This window comes from Dendronephthya gigantea, unplaced genomic scaffold (assembly GCF_004324835.1).
Source record: "Dendronephthya gigantea isolate DGI-Jeju-01 unplaced genomic scaffold, DenGig_1.0 000457F, whole genome shotgun sequence".
Classification (NCBI taxonomy): Eukaryota; Metazoa; Cnidaria; class Anthozoa; order Malacalcyonacea; family Nephtheidae; genus Dendronephthya; species Dendronephthya gigantea.
The window spans coordinates 14,783-29,885 of NW_021163467.1; the positions used below are offsets into that span (position 1 = coordinate 14,783).

The 15,103-nt window shown below is 36.2% G+C and overlaps 1 protein-coding gene and 1 long non-coding RNA gene across 2 annotated transcripts; both read right to left on the reverse strand.

Annotated features, from left to right (window-relative positions):
- Nucleotides 1-409: 409 nt before the first annotated feature.
- LOC114543441 (eIF-2-alpha kinase activator GCN1-like) lies at nt 410-14,482 on the reverse strand. Its single transcript, XM_028562416.1, is given in 60 exon segments — nt 410-925; nt 1,023-1,232; nt 1,343-1,444; nt 1,548-1,696; nt 1,783-1,879; nt 1,977-2,091; nt 2,185-2,378; nt 2,498-2,573; nt 2,575-2,723; nt 2,839-2,958; nt 3,041-3,196; nt 3,266-3,379; nt 3,644-3,787; nt 3,990-4,082; nt 4,148-4,309; nt 4,469-4,633; nt 4,777-4,992; nt 5,100-5,357; nt 5,445-5,641; nt 5,777-5,915; nt 5,989-6,057; nt 6,156-6,376; nt 6,455-6,634; nt 6,708-6,822; nt 7,019-7,140; nt 7,214-7,353; nt 7,355-7,368; nt 7,444-7,533; nt 7,604-7,657; nt 7,786-7,926; nt 8,004-8,114; nt 8,185-8,310; nt 8,408-8,597; nt 8,687-8,764; nt 8,766-8,956; nt 9,124-9,218; nt 9,471-9,499; nt 9,602-9,755; nt 10,067-10,265; nt 10,336-10,449; nt 10,564-10,660; nt 10,732-10,910; nt 11,055-11,176; nt 11,278-11,479; nt 11,561-11,726; nt 11,790-11,866; nt 11,979-12,037; nt 12,108-12,213; nt 12,363-12,409; nt 12,486-12,561; nt 12,660-12,757; nt 12,868-12,969; nt 13,041-13,091; nt 13,155-13,283; nt 13,367-13,441; nt 13,544-13,652; nt 13,842-13,910; nt 13,990-14,070; nt 14,151-14,207; nt 14,428-14,482. Coding segments are annotated over 60 exon segments (7,365 nt in total). The 5' UTR covers nt 14,467-14,482; the 3' UTR covers nt 410-790.
- Nucleotides 14,483-14,496: 14 nt separating this feature from the next.
- On the reverse strand, nt 14,497-15,049 carry LOC114543430. The gene is made up of 4 exons (XR_003690034.1): nt 15,024-15,049; nt 14,842-14,900; nt 14,703-14,772; nt 14,497-14,624 (listed from the first exon to the last, which is right to left on the reverse strand). It is a non-coding gene; the product is annotated as an uncharacterized LOC114543430 (long non-coding RNA).
- Between the last annotated feature and the right edge of the window lie 54 nt (nt 15,050-15,103).

Sequence of the window (15,103 nt, forward strand, 5' to 3'; positions counted from 1 at the left end):
GCAAAACTCATGACCGAAACCAATATAAAACCATGCGAAACTACAGGAGTAAAATCTTACCTGTTCTCGTACAGCTATGCCATGAAATACAGGCAACACAGTATCCATGTGTATTTCTCTTCTTTCAAGTGTTTTTGCACAGAATAAATAGTAAATTTAGATTAAAAATAATACAGAAATACAATCTGTAATACAAAATGTCTTCGCTCTTTCAAAATCAACACGTTTCTCTATCCCAGATGAGCCCGTGTTTAGAACGGATGTTTGTATTGTACGTCATGTTGCACATATATACACATTAAATAAATTGTTTTAGCAAAATATTAGTTCTTTCAAGAAAATATAGCTTTATAAATGACATTGCTAGATTGCCAAGCCAGAAAACGTGGCCTGGACATGACAACTGGTCTTATTTTGAATGCATTTTTGTGCATAATAATTGCAATCGTAAATTTAATTTTTTGCAAACATGTATCACTTTACAAGAAGTGAATGAATAATTCGCTTGATTGAGAAATTAGGACACAGCGGTAATTCAATTGTTTTTATTCTCTTGACTTGTTTTCACGCGACTTGATGATTTTATTAGAGCCACGTTGGATTTAGTCTAAAATGTTTCAGGTAGTTACGTAAAAATAACGTTTCAAAAAAGGACAATCTTGCGGAATTTTTTCCCGTGTTAAATTAAAAGTCAACATCATATTCAGCCCAGTTTAATTGCATTATCTTGGGGAGCATTTGAAGAGTGCGCTGCTCGCGGAAACCACTTTTAAATGATGTTAAAACTTCATCACAGTTCAGATGAGAAGGGATCATCTAGCTCGCAGATGACAGCATCGTTGCGTTCTAATATTCTAGGAATTGTTTTCTTGTAAAATTCATTGAGGATGTTTGCTGTTGATGCATCAAGACTTGTCAAAGATTTCTAGAGAGAATAATATTAAAGTTTTCACATAAGATTAAATACTTTTAAAACACAAGAATACGAAACGACTTATAGGAATATTTCCTACGAGACTAACCTGAAACCGATCATTACCAGATTTCAACAAGGAAACAAGAGCCATCTCTGCGGCAAATTTCAATGATGTGTTTTTTTCTTTCGATAAAGGAAGTAATCCAGAAATGGTAGATTTAAGAAATGATACTGGTATGTCATGTATCTTCTCGGAAATATAGTAGATGGCGTCACAAGTCAAAACTTGAATATCCAAAGATGAATGTTGTATTCCCTACACATAAGAAATATAGTGAAAAAAAATAAGAATGGTATTCCACCATAACCCACCGTTAACCTTTGTATGAAATGATTTATTTGCAAGATCAATGATTTGTACTAGACCTTAGTTATTGATGGAATAATCTCCTCAGGAAAATCTCTTTCTTTTACACAGTTGACAGCTGCGTAGCCCAAGCATTTTATTGCTGTTTTACAAATGGGAATCTAATAACAGATAGATCATGTATGATCTCAATATTTTCTTCAAACATAGATATAAATACAAGGATCACGAAGACAATTTCATGGATTAAATCAGTCTTCTTACCCGGTCGTTTGAAGAGAGTGTGTTTGTCAGTTGAAGTAAAGTTTCGAATAAATTAAGAAAAATCAATCTTTCACAGCAATCATAAAACAACGCAGATATTGTTAGACATCGACCATGACGTAATGTCCACTCAACCGTTGAATCGCTCACTTGAAAATAAATTTGTAGTCATTTACAATAAAGATCACGGTAAACTGTGATCAGTTGAAATCTGTGCTACGAGATCAAAGCATACCTAAAATATCAGTTTTCACCAAACTGGTTAACTCGTCATCAGGAGTAATTCTTGCCAAAGCCCCAAGACACCCAGCAGAAGCAATACGAATAGTTTCCTTCATAAAAAACACAAATGTTAAAACACTTGGACGACATGATAGCAGTTTACAGTAAATGGTATTTAATAAACCAAGTTGGTAATATTGAACATACCTCTGCATGACTTTGGAACGAAAGCAAGGTTTGTGTTAAATTTTGCCGAACATTGTCTCCCATCTTATTACCAACACTGAACAGAATTCCACGCAATGCCTGTTCTATAGTTTCTCTATATTAAAGATCGGTGTTTTAGCAAAATTTAGCGTTTTTAGTTTTGTGATTGCCATCATACAAATATGGAAAATCAGTAAAGTCGGCAAACCTGATTTGATTATCTTCTGTATTTTTTATTCCATTGTGCAGTTCAGTAAATAGAGGATCAACTCGGGAATGCAGTTTAACTAAATGTTGTAAAGCTGTCGACGACTGTTCACGGACTATTTTGTTTGGATCATTTAACGCCTTTATGAAAGTTGTTTGCAGCTGGGGTAAGAAAGGTTTTAAGACAATTCCTACCTGGGAATGAAACAATTAAATCAATATAGCATCTCGTTAAAATGTATGAAAGTAATGGAAGTTATAAGCTGTATATAATTTGTTATAACCAAGTTATAAAAAATGACGTTAATATTTACCTTGACTAAAAGCAATCCCAAGGTTCTGAAGTACAGCACTTTAACATTCCAGCTGAAACGGTCAAGATGCGTATTACGGTCCAGTAATACTGACGACTGAAGGTTTAAGGGCCAATGCTGATGTCAGTTTTATAACCTGACCCAGTCCTTCAGCCGCGTCTTGTTTAACATCAGGAGCCCCATTGAGAATTCCTTCCCGAAATATCGGCAGTAAAGGGGTAATGCCCTGAAAGAATATTTTGAACAAGATAATCGTTGTAAATGTATTGGTGAAAGTCCACCTAGCATGAACATCTAATGTAATGCCTTAAAGGCTTATTGAGCAATACGTTTCAAATTACCTTGGGCTTCGGAAGACAAAAGCCAGGAAGTTCATAATTATCCTCTAGATCATCAGATATATATCTGATAGCTCGACGAACATGAGGAATGTGTTGTATTTGTTCCGGTGGACCAAGTCTCTAAATGAATAACATGGAAACATTCTCATATTGATTCAATTCGCCTGAAACAAATTATTTATTGTCGTTTTCGTGAATTAACCTTTGTTACGGCGTTTAAAGCATTCCAACTGATCTCAACAACTTCATGGTCCGAATCGTTGAATCGTGATATGATAGAATGAAGCAACGCAGGAGTGTATTGCGATAGATCTGCCTTGGTTGACGTACAATATGAATGTAACAGATTTAGAGCAGCCTACAAGAGGAGTACAAGAGGATAATGAGTAACATATAGGCTGCTGTCATTTCCGGTATAAAACTTTACCTTTCTTATCGAAATTGTTTCATCTTTGCAATATTTCATCAAAACATCCAACACAATTTGAGTTCCTGAATCATTTCGAATTGCCAATATCAGTGTTCGAGAGTTCTCCAAATTCTAACAACATCAACGAAGTGGATGTGAGGTATACTTTGAGAATGATCTGATAACGAAGTTTTAAAAGAAAAACCCAAATAGGGCACCACAGGGCTTTAATTCAAATGAACTTAAATATTTCCTAACGCTTGAGATAATTGCGTTGAGAGTAATTTCTTATCATTAGGTAATCTTTTTTTCAGTTGATTGCTTTCATTATTTAGGAACAACTGCGATATTGGCGATGCTCTTAACTAAGTTTTGGCTGGTTGCAATTGTACTCACCTGGGACTGTTGATCAGGAGATGAAACATGGCTGATTGATCGTAAAAGAGCAGGAAGGATGTCAGACAAATGATCAGTTAAAGCGTCTCCTGCAACAGACGACATGGACGCCAAGGCTTGGGTATTCACAGGTGCGGCGATAAGCTGCAATGAACAAAAAGGAACCTATGAAATCTGATAACTCTGTAAAATTACCCAATCACTACGCAGTGGTAGTGGAAGTCGTCTCCGAACAGTGGCGAGGGCAAGTGTGCTCCAGATTAGAACAAGAATTACTATCGTGGTCTCGTGGTATAACAAATTGATTTACTGATATTGAAGATGGTTTCATGAAAGACGTATGTACCTGAGGAATGATAAACGGTAGAACCTCTTTACTTCGAACTGACATGATCTGGCGAAGTCCATCCAAAGTGTTCTCATGTTGATCAGGATCAATCTAATAAGTTCGTAGAATATTTTAAAATTGAACCAAACTATGACACGATCAAATCCAGAGCTTACCAGTTTCACAAGAAGAATAGGAATAATGTCGTTGATCGCTTTGACTCCGATTGTTTTGTACAGATTATTGAACGTTTGAGCAGCACAGCTTCTGACCTCTGCCAGTGGATCACACAATGCATTGCGAACTGTGGGGATAACCGAATCCACATACAACAAAACCTAAGAGAGTTAAAATCATGAAACACTTCTGATATTCCCGCTGTTATGAAAACAAAAATTAATTCCGAGTGTTATACACTATAGCACACCAGTACATTCATTTTCATACTAAATAATTTTCCCTTTTCGGTGTAAAAGCAAGTGAAGTCTCAGTTGTACCTGTTCTCTGCTTGTTGAGCCAATGATCTCACTCAGACCAATGCAAACTCCTTGTCGCTCAACGGCTTCATTGCTTTCCAACCCTCGCTCTAAAATCGGTATAATTTCAGGCAATATCCTCTCTCCCAGCTTGCGTACAAGATCTCCCAGTGTTCGAGCAGCGATCTAATAGGAAAACAAAAAATAAACATTTTCGTCGCATTGGATCAAATATTATTACTTTGATTACGATGTTTATCTATCCTTATTTTTGCACAAGATTTCGAGCTTGTCATGTCACAATTAAAAACTCGACATCAAACACCAACCTGTCGTTTATCCAGACTAGTGCTGGCTAAACAGCCCAGTAGTAATGAAAACAAAGTTGATAAGATTTCTCTCAAGACTCGGGGTGTATTGGGTACGACAACTTTCCACACATGAAGAGCAGCTTGACGGACTGGTAACGAGACATCAGAGCGACCCATGTACAGCCCTGATAACACTCGATTACGTCTCTCATATCCCAAACAGTCTATGATCGCCTGAGAAAGAAGAAACGTTGAGCGAAATCATTGAACTATACGCAAAATTGGGGGAATGGAAAGGGGAGTTGTAGATTACTTTTCTTCAAATGCGTAGTCTAACCCACCTGATTTGAATGGGAGGTTCCAAAGTTATCATCTTCCTCTCCTTCTGTCGTCATCTTGCCTGAAACACCCGATATCTTATACAACAAATCTCCCATTAACTGGATGGAAGATATACGTATCCTCCAATTATCATCAAACAATCCTTGTTCTAACTGAGGTAAGAATACCTCAATGGCTGTCGTTGCATACTGACTGACGATCCTTTGACCAGCCTTAAGTGAAGTACCACGTACGAACTCTGATTCATCTGAAAGTCCCTGTGTATAAAAATAAAACACATTTCTAACATCCTAAAACATGAGTAATAAATGGTTCAAACGCTTTTTTAGAAATAGTAGATATACCTTGAGTATAGAAGGAATGATATCTCCAACAAAAGGTGTAAATTCTGTGCCAAACGTCGACGGCAGATAAAGATAGAGCATTAAATATCCTTCTTTGATATGTGCTGCAATATCAGCCCTCTCTGTTGCAGAGATCACATCTGGCATCAACTGTGAAAGACGTTCAAAACCCAAACCGCACAACACCTCACTCAAACCTGAAAAGACAGGTTAGAGCTTTATGATAAAAACTTCGCGTTGTGACGCTGTTTCCGGACATAGTAGTACAACGTTATTTTAAAGGTCTTTTCTGAAATCTGCAGTCTGTGTACTAAGAAGCTAGGAAAACTAACCTTGTGCCGCACCAGAGCGATCAACACTACTTGTTTCAGATATCAAAGTCTCCATCAACCATGGCAGAAGATCTGAACAATTTCCTTCTCCCAGTTCTTTGACAAGAGCCCCAAGAGCACGTGCTGACACAGCGCGAACCTGGGGGGGCAGAGTTATTTGGTTAAACAAGAACTCTTTCTAAAGTTGATTGGATTACAAGAAGTAAACCTACCTCAGGGACTGGGTCTAATAAAGCTTGCTTAAGACCTGGCATTACTGAAGACAGATATGGATTAAGATCCTAAAAAATATGAACGATTTAAAGCTTAGACATCCTGTTTCCTTTTTTGAAACCCGAAAATTTCTAAATACATTAGACTTTGAATATCTCGTACTAACCTTCTGATCAGTCAATGAGTACATATTACCAATGATTTGTGCCGCCATTTTCTTCGTCTCTGTAGATCTAGACTCAAGAGCCCGATGAATGATGGGCATAATTATAGCTAATGACGGCGCATCAATCACATGAACAAATGACGTCATTAAGAGAACTTGAAGCGCTTCAGTGGTTTTCGATGTTGGGTCACTCAGAGCTTCCAGAAGAACAGGGGAAATGGCTAGAAATATGGAATGAAAATGATTGCATGACGTACAACTATAATATCCGCGAGTGAAGACAGTCTATGCTGGCCAACCTTGTATTTCAGGATTTCGTATGACAGAACCAATGTGTTTGAGCGCTTGAGCTGCAGCTTTCTGTACTTTGATATGAGAGTCTGTCAAGACTTCGATCAATCTTGGCACAATGTTGGGTAAACAAGAGGAAAGTTGCTTTGGGGCGCAATACGCCATCGCACCAAGCAGCTCAACACTCCCTGACAAACAAAATTTATCGAGCAGCGTAAGATAAATGAAAATGGTAACCCAACACAAGAAAAAGATTTTCACCTGTCTTTGTTCTCCAGGCATCTTCTGTGAGTGCTTTAAGTAGCGATGGTAAAACAAGTTTAACTCCATGAGCACTCAGATTCCTCATCATAGCTCTGGCCGTGTCGTCTGTTGCCTGAAAATATTGACCAATCAAATTTCATAACTTTATCATGTGATAACTCTATCAAATGAACCAGTCACAACGCAATAGATTCACCTAAGGTGCACTATAAATGAAAAGTTGCGGTTGACAACTGTATATAGACTATGGTATTTAAAGCTTATAAAACAAGTTACACCTTTCGCATACAAATTTTTGATCAACTTACATCTCTGACGAATTGATTTCCATCGCCAAAACAGAGTAAAAGATGAGGAAGGACATGAACTATGTATGGCTCAAATAATCGTCCAAGGATGTGGCAGAGAAGTTCAAATGCAAATAAAGCTCCTGTTCGCCAGAAAAAAAAGATGATGAGCAAGAAGAGAAAGCTATAATTATTCCTCTACAATGGTCAATTAACCTTCTCTGTGTCTGTAGTTCTTTTTATCTTGTATAGCGTCTTGCAAAGTTGACATTATATTCTGTTGTTTTAACGACAATATCCCCAAGCCTTTCACAAGAGAAGCTAGCCCATACGCCGCTCCACGACGCTCGCCATACTGTTGAGTCTAGTAACTATACAAGAGATAAATGAGAGCAAAATCAAGCATCACTCTTCATTGAAAACGACAACAAACTGTTACAACTAACTTTTGTTAAAAGATTTTTTATAATATCGGGTGCTTCTTCCTTGATTGCTGGGACAAGAGGAGGAAGACAGTTTGAGACCGCCTCCTGAACCTGGAAATAAAATACGAATTTATAGTAAGTCATTGCAACGTTGAAGAAATATGATGCAAAGAGAACTCACCTGTTGAGACGGTGTCGACAGAGCGCTAAGTAGTTTATCTATTATTGGATGAACCTTAATTGAAACAAAAAATTGTCATATATGAACTGCGAATTAAAAAAAAAAACTAATTTTTGCGAACAAGTACAAGTCCATGAGCAGAATCCAAAATATCCACAAAAATGGATATTTAAAATACTCACCTTTGGATCTTCTTTGTCAAGATGTTTTGCTAAACATCCCATCAATATGATAACGGACTGGCGAATAGTGTCATGTGAGGAGGAATCTGGAGCTTTATCAAAGAACTCTTCAAATATTTCCAACAGAGATGAGGTATTGTCCTAACACAAAGGAAACATTGATATTTAAAGCGCAAATGATAAATCTTGAAAGTTTGTAGAACGTGATAACCTTATACCTTTCCCAAATGATTGACGGCAACCAATGCAGCTTTTAACATTTCCCCTCGAACATGTTCATTGCAATCCCCGAGGGCCGTGGGGACGAAAAAGGTAAATAATTTAACGACCTAGAAATTAGTAAATAACAAATTTAGGTTTTTCTGGAGTGAATCCAAGCATCAAGACTATGCCATTCACCTCGTCATCTGTGAATAAAGTAGCCATGTCACGAAGTGCCTTCGCAATCCCGCGCCTTTCCTTCCAACGATCTGGATATTTGTCTCCAACGATCCTTCCAAGTTCATCTCGCTTCAGGGCTGGAAGCTGAAATAATAACTATTCTGAACTTTCTAATTCAAACTTATCACGGAGATCTGCATCTGTATGATCTAGTCTGCAGATAAAAATATAAAACACGTACCTTTAATTTGGCTTTGTAAACATCAATAAGTTGCACCAAGATCTCATCCGTGATACTTGGATGTTCTTTTACAGCCTCACACAAGGCAAGGCTAGCAGACTCCTGTATATCATCCACATCACATATAACATCCTGCGCCAGATTGCGACATAATCCCTCTTGGACAAAATATCCCATTTCGTTCCAAAGTCTAAGAAGATGTTTAACATTCACATCATATAATTAAATCACTAAATCATCTCCGATGATTTCAAATTACCAAAGCAGAACTGTACAAACCTGTCTGCGAATTTTGATGTTTCACTATCGCTGTCAAATCTTGTCGTCCAAACTCTTTGTACCACCGGATGGACCTCCAGAATCTTGTTCCATGTTCGGTAAAATTAAGTTTAGAGCTTGAAGACATTGTATAGCAACATAGCGAAGAGATGAGACGGAGGAATAAAGTGACGAGAGAAGAACATTGATTTCTTCATCTGAAGCAATCGTACAGCCTTCCTCGCCACTTGAAGATTTCGATAACTCTACCATACTGACACAACCCAGGCGCTGGAAAAAATAATTAACTATTAAGTTATCGCCACATTTTAACTAAAAAAATCAGTTAATAAAATCAATTTTATGAATTGTTGCGGTCTTTTATTTGAAAAGGAATTTTTAAACTCAAGAATTACAGTTTTTGTTTCACAGTAGGTTTATTATTAACCGAAACTTACTTGTATTTTAGAAGTTGTGACGGAGTCAGAATGGTGTTGAATAATTTCTGTAAGCAATCTAACATTTCCGCCCGAGGAAGGTTGCTCGGACCAGTCTAAGAAAATTACATTTGATATCAATGTTATACTGTATAATTACAAAGTGTTTACTAACCAGGAACTAAATGATGGTGAAATCTTATAGCTAGTACTGTACCTCACTATATCGTTCATCAATATCCTTTCACGCATGCGCAGTCTACAGTGTTGCGCTAAAACTTCCATTGTTCTTTCTTTAACATCAACACTCAGGGCAGAGTTTGTTAGAATACAACGAATCATTGGAAAGCAGAAGGAAAACGTCGTACACATTAACAGTTCCTTTTCATCACCCAGCCTAAAACAGAAAATATCACGAGTAAGACTCTTAATAGTAATTATCCTCTAAATATTGGATGAAGAGAGTAATTATCCATTGTGACAGCCGCTAGATTCTCACCTGGCAGATTTTAAGCTTTCTTCGGACGAAATAGTTGTGTTATAAAGATCGTTAATCATCTCTCCACCCCAGCAGCCAAATATTTTCTTCCCAACGTAAACGCAATGGACAACGAGCTTGGTGCAGTTGTAATGTCCAGCCATGTTATACTCACCTGGAAAGAAAATGCGACAAGAATGAATTGGAATAAATTCCAACTTTTGTTCCTGCACATTTCATTTGATTTAAATTGAGTTGAAGGGTTTTTTAATAGCACTGTTATATTCCTGCTTTGATTAGTTCAACATAATATTCTTGTAAGTTGCATGGTGACATCAATAAGTATTTCATGAAGAATATTGCACTGATGAAGGCCCGGGTTAACGGACCGAAAGCTTTGCAGTATTAAATACTTACGTGGTGTACCTACAAGTTAATTTACTAGTTAAACATATATATATATCAGAATAATATTGTCAAACCTACCTAAATAATGAATTTTCTTTGGAAACACGATATCTCCAAGCGTGATAAAAACGTGCAGAACACGTGGTGCAGCCAAAGGGGACTTAAACAGTGACGTAATAGATTGAAGTAAGATAGGGATGTGTTGTCTCAACGAAGGAGCTTTCGTAGAAACAGCTGTCTGAGCCACCAGGCAAGCATGACTGATTTCTATATCGAGCTGAAATGATAATTTATAAGATAAACAATTTCATTGGAATTCTAACTTCGTGTATACGCAATAAACTTACTTCTTCAATTCTTTTCCTAACTTCATTTTCTTTCTCGAGTTGTGCCATCATCGCTTCACGTTCTTTCTTCGTCATTTCAACATTTTCACTTGATATCTTCTTTTTCATTAATTCCTGAAACATATTTTCACTTCATTTTCACAAGCAGTACTAACAAACATCAAGATATACTGTAGACTTTCTTGTACTTATAATAAGCACCAATTGATTGAATAATTCCTGACAAACCTTCCTGAGTTGCAATTCCTCCAACTGTTCCTCGTAGGAATACGCTTTCGACTCTCGCTTCATATTATGATGCTGAAATCGTTCACCTTCCTTTATTCTAAAAAAAACGTTGTCAGTCTCTGCACTTTGCTGACTCTGGTAGTAAACGCTTTAAAATAAATGACTTACTCCATGACCCTCGACTGATCGTATAGAACACCTTCTGGTGTATTGAAAATTCCAAACTCCTCGTCTGTCACAGTTTCGAACTTGGAATTTCGCAACGTTTTTATGACGTAAGCCATCACGTCATCAAATATAATACTCTCCGCCTCTATAAGTAAAGTTCGTATGAGGGCTGGAAGTACCTAAAATATAAGATATGTTTGTGGTTAACTCCTGAGTTTTAGTTCACGCAGAAAGAGAGAGAAACAACAGCCAACGTCAACAAAACCAATGCTAAATGAATCCAAGAATGCTTGTCTATATTCATTGAGAATTTCAAAACCAACCTTTACATTTTTGCTCGACACAAACATTTTCAATATTTCGTCTTTATTATTTTTGATCAATTCCTCAATATTCAACTTGAGTTGCAGAGTCAAATCTCTCCACAGAGTTGGGTTGGATGAAGCTAGATGTGAAAAATATATTGGATGAACCTATCGGATATATACAGTTATTATTGCCACATTTAAATAACGAATATGAGATATTAAATAACACTGACTGTACCTATAAGTGGATGATGAGCGTCTTCTAAAACGCAGATCATAACGCTCGGAGCATATTTCTTGTCGTCACGATCTTTAAGTGGGATGGTGACAATATTCTCAAGAACTGAAGCAAGAATTCTTGGTGAGAAGTTCACTGTGTTTTCATTTTCGACTTTTTGATCTGAGACCACTTCAGTTTTCCTGAGCATTGATGAGGTGACCTAAAGCGAGGGAGGTAGGCTAAGACACGTTCATTTCTCCTGAGAAATGCAGGTAAGACTGGGACGCAACACAACACAAACCTCTGAACTATTTAAAAGTTCTCTGAATTTCTCAAGCAGAATCATTTGCAACTTGATTCCTCCATCCTCCGCCAAGGAGCACAGTTTTGAAAAACAACTCTTCGCTTGTTGGCGAGTTTGATAATTCTGATGTGTCAGGGTGAACACCAGACCAGAGAACCACCAGCTAAGAGAGACACCAACATTAATAATAAAACAAACTCGATTATTTTCCACTAACTTTGGATACCTTGCATTTTCAACACCGATTTTCTCGTCAGGATGACTCATCAACTTTTCAAGAATCAGGTGCAGCTGGCTGGAACACTTAAGTGAAGAATTTTATTGAAAAATTGAGTCCAATAAAAAAATGTAAAGTGGAACTACAAGATATGCTTTCTTACCCACTTCTGTAACGCTTGAAAGGAATTTAAGTAGCAGTAAATATCTGACTCTTAGAATCAAAAACACAGTCCCAAAATGAACGAAGTTTTGAATCTGCAAACCAATGGATGGATTATTACAGATCTATTTGAAAACAATATAGTTCTTAGATAAATGAACATACCAATTTCAACATCTGATTGCCCAAGTTGTATCAATATTAACGTAGCTGTCAGTGCTTCAGAAATAACACTTGGTTGATGACTTTGAGTGAACACTTTTTCTACTGTCTAGAAGTATACATAATATAGGAAAATATCACAACTGGTGTAGTTGGTGAATAACATCATTACAAATGATAAAATGGTAAATAAAGCCTGTGTCTTATAATATCCTGCATTAGCCTGATTACTGGTATCATAAAGACAATCAAACTTACCTTCAGAAGTTGCGGTATTGTTGAAACTGCTTGATTCAAAGTATTACCTGAACAAAAAATTAATATAGGTTGAGAACATCACAATTTATTCATAAGAAAAAAAATATCATTCTGAATCCCAACCTCTACAAGATGCTGCAATACAATTAAGATATCCTCCTCTGACCATTGAACTGGACTTTTTGTTCAACATGGCTTTCTAAAGAGATGAAGGAACAATGTCATAACTTCTGAATTCTGACCAGAGACTCTTATTCAACTTTCCATGTTAAACTACACAGTACAAATAAACCATACCTCAAACATTTGAAACAGGTTGCCAGGAACTTTATTGGTGATATGTAGACACCATTTCTTCAGCACAGTTAATGCCTGGACAATTACATTCTCATTAACTGAAAAAAATATATCAGAAATGTATAAATTTCCTTTTGAATGAAGGGGAGGACACCTTTGTGCAATTGCCTTTTAAACAAACTTATTATTGTAAGATGTGTTGTTTTACCCTCTTGTTTCAGAAATATTTCCATCTTCTCAACAACCAAAGTTGCCAAATGCTCCAGTTGAGAGGAACCACTTACTGAGTTATTTTCAAGATTATAGAGACCTGAAAATACACTAGAAATGGTGGAATTAGTGCATAAAGAAATCAGCCATGCTGTAGTTTTTGTACTGTACCTTTCAGCACACCAACTCTATCTGTCCACACAGTCAATTTCCCTTCAGCTCCTTAATTGCAAGAAAAAATTGTTATATATTGTATAAGTCAATATTTCAGTCTTGGAAAATTACCATGAAGAACAGCAAATAGTCTTTCAATCATTTCCTTAATGCACATCCAATCACTGCATTGTCGGGATAAGTTTTCCACACATAAGGCAGCTTCTTCTCTGATAAACTCATCTTTTGAATAAAGGTGTGCTGGAAAGAAAACAAGCAACATCTTCAGTTTGATGATCACTGAAAACCATGTAAAGTAATAAAAAAACAATCATACAATTTACCTGACAAACTTTTACAAAGAACTATAGCATGTTGTGACAGATCAATTGAAACATCTTTTAAAAGATGCGAAAGAGCTAAAAATGAACCAAGATGGCATCATGTTAATATTAAATGACAATTAATTTAAAACCTCATCACCAGGTGAGATATAACTTCACAAGGAAATTTTGACAAACCTTCGATGACCAGTTCAGGGTTACGAAGAAGGGATTTCTGTACTAGAGGTAAGATGGTTTCCTTAAATTCTTCATGACCAATGTGCTGAAGTAATGTTGAGCTTGCCTCCTAAAAAATTTATAAAATAGTTGTTACATTTGCCTTCATAACTGAAAAAGTCATAATAACCAGGCATGAAAAAACAGCATTCACATCTACAGATTTCTAACATCAACTAACAAGTAACAACACAGAATGTTCAAATGATCATGGTATAGGTTCAATTCAAATCATCTGTTACATCAATCCATCACTTACCAAATAGGTTGTCTCTGCTTTGACCTTTACCATAAATATTGTCTTCACATACAGATCAATAACATTTTTCTAAAAGAAAAATAAGTCACTTAGTACCTAAACTACTAAGTAAAAGAGATTCAAATTACCAAACACTATGACAACAAACCATAGTCTCCTTTTCTTGAGTTTTATTGTGTTTCATCTTAGAGCAGAATGCCAGGAGTTCACTTACAGTACGCAAATAAACCTAAAGGTGAATTCTTCATTAATGTATAGGCAGACATTTATTTATTTAATTCACAGAAACATGTAACAATGAATACTTACAAGTGAGGTAGGAAAAGAGAATATTGCTTCAAAATAACTGGATATAATTTCTGGATTCTAAATAATAATTAAGAACTTTAATAAGCTCAGTACTTTTCAATTATATTTGGATTACCAATTAATTAACATCGAACGAAGATGAGATGATCAATGGTCAGAAGTGTATTGGAAAAGGAAAAAACAATTCTTTAGGGAATAAAAAAGACGACCAAATGTTTGGCTTAAAATGTTTTTATTCCAGATATCTAAAGGGTGCTCAACCAAGATCAGTACTTACATTATGAAGAATTCTGCGGAAATGATTCTTAGCAGACATTTGAATTTTCTTGGCTCCAGAAAACAACAGACATTAATGAACACTGAGACTGGACAATCTTGTTCCAGAGAACTCCCTGGCGTTCATCAGCATTGTTGAAACCATGTGTGATAATGAGACACGACCATTTAAATGGTGGCAGGAGTGAACCTGGAACACTAAAATGCATTAGATCTTTTTAAATGTACATAAACCTTGATCATGATCAAAATCCTTATTGTTTAAATCAAGCTAACCTTTGACCATGTTTAAGTCCTCTTGTAATATTTGACAACATGTTAACAAGTGGTTCTTTTGAAGCTTCAGCTCAGAGGAATTTACATTGTCTCACACTTTAAGGAATAATTTTGTGCTTGAAATGCAAAAATATATTACCATGATTCATCAGGGTTGTCTTCACAGCTTTTAGCACCAGTGATCTTGAATAATTGTCACTAGAATTTGTCAGTATTTGAAGATTATTAGGACCTTCTTCAGGAGTTAGTATGAGAGTAATAATTGTTAATTATTGTTCTAATTCTTGTTGTAATTCTAATCATTATTGCTATAATTCTTACTTGTAGGTGTACAATGTTGATGCAATTTTTTTGCAAGGCTTTTTACTGGGAAAATTCTAAAAGTAATAATTATTAATTGC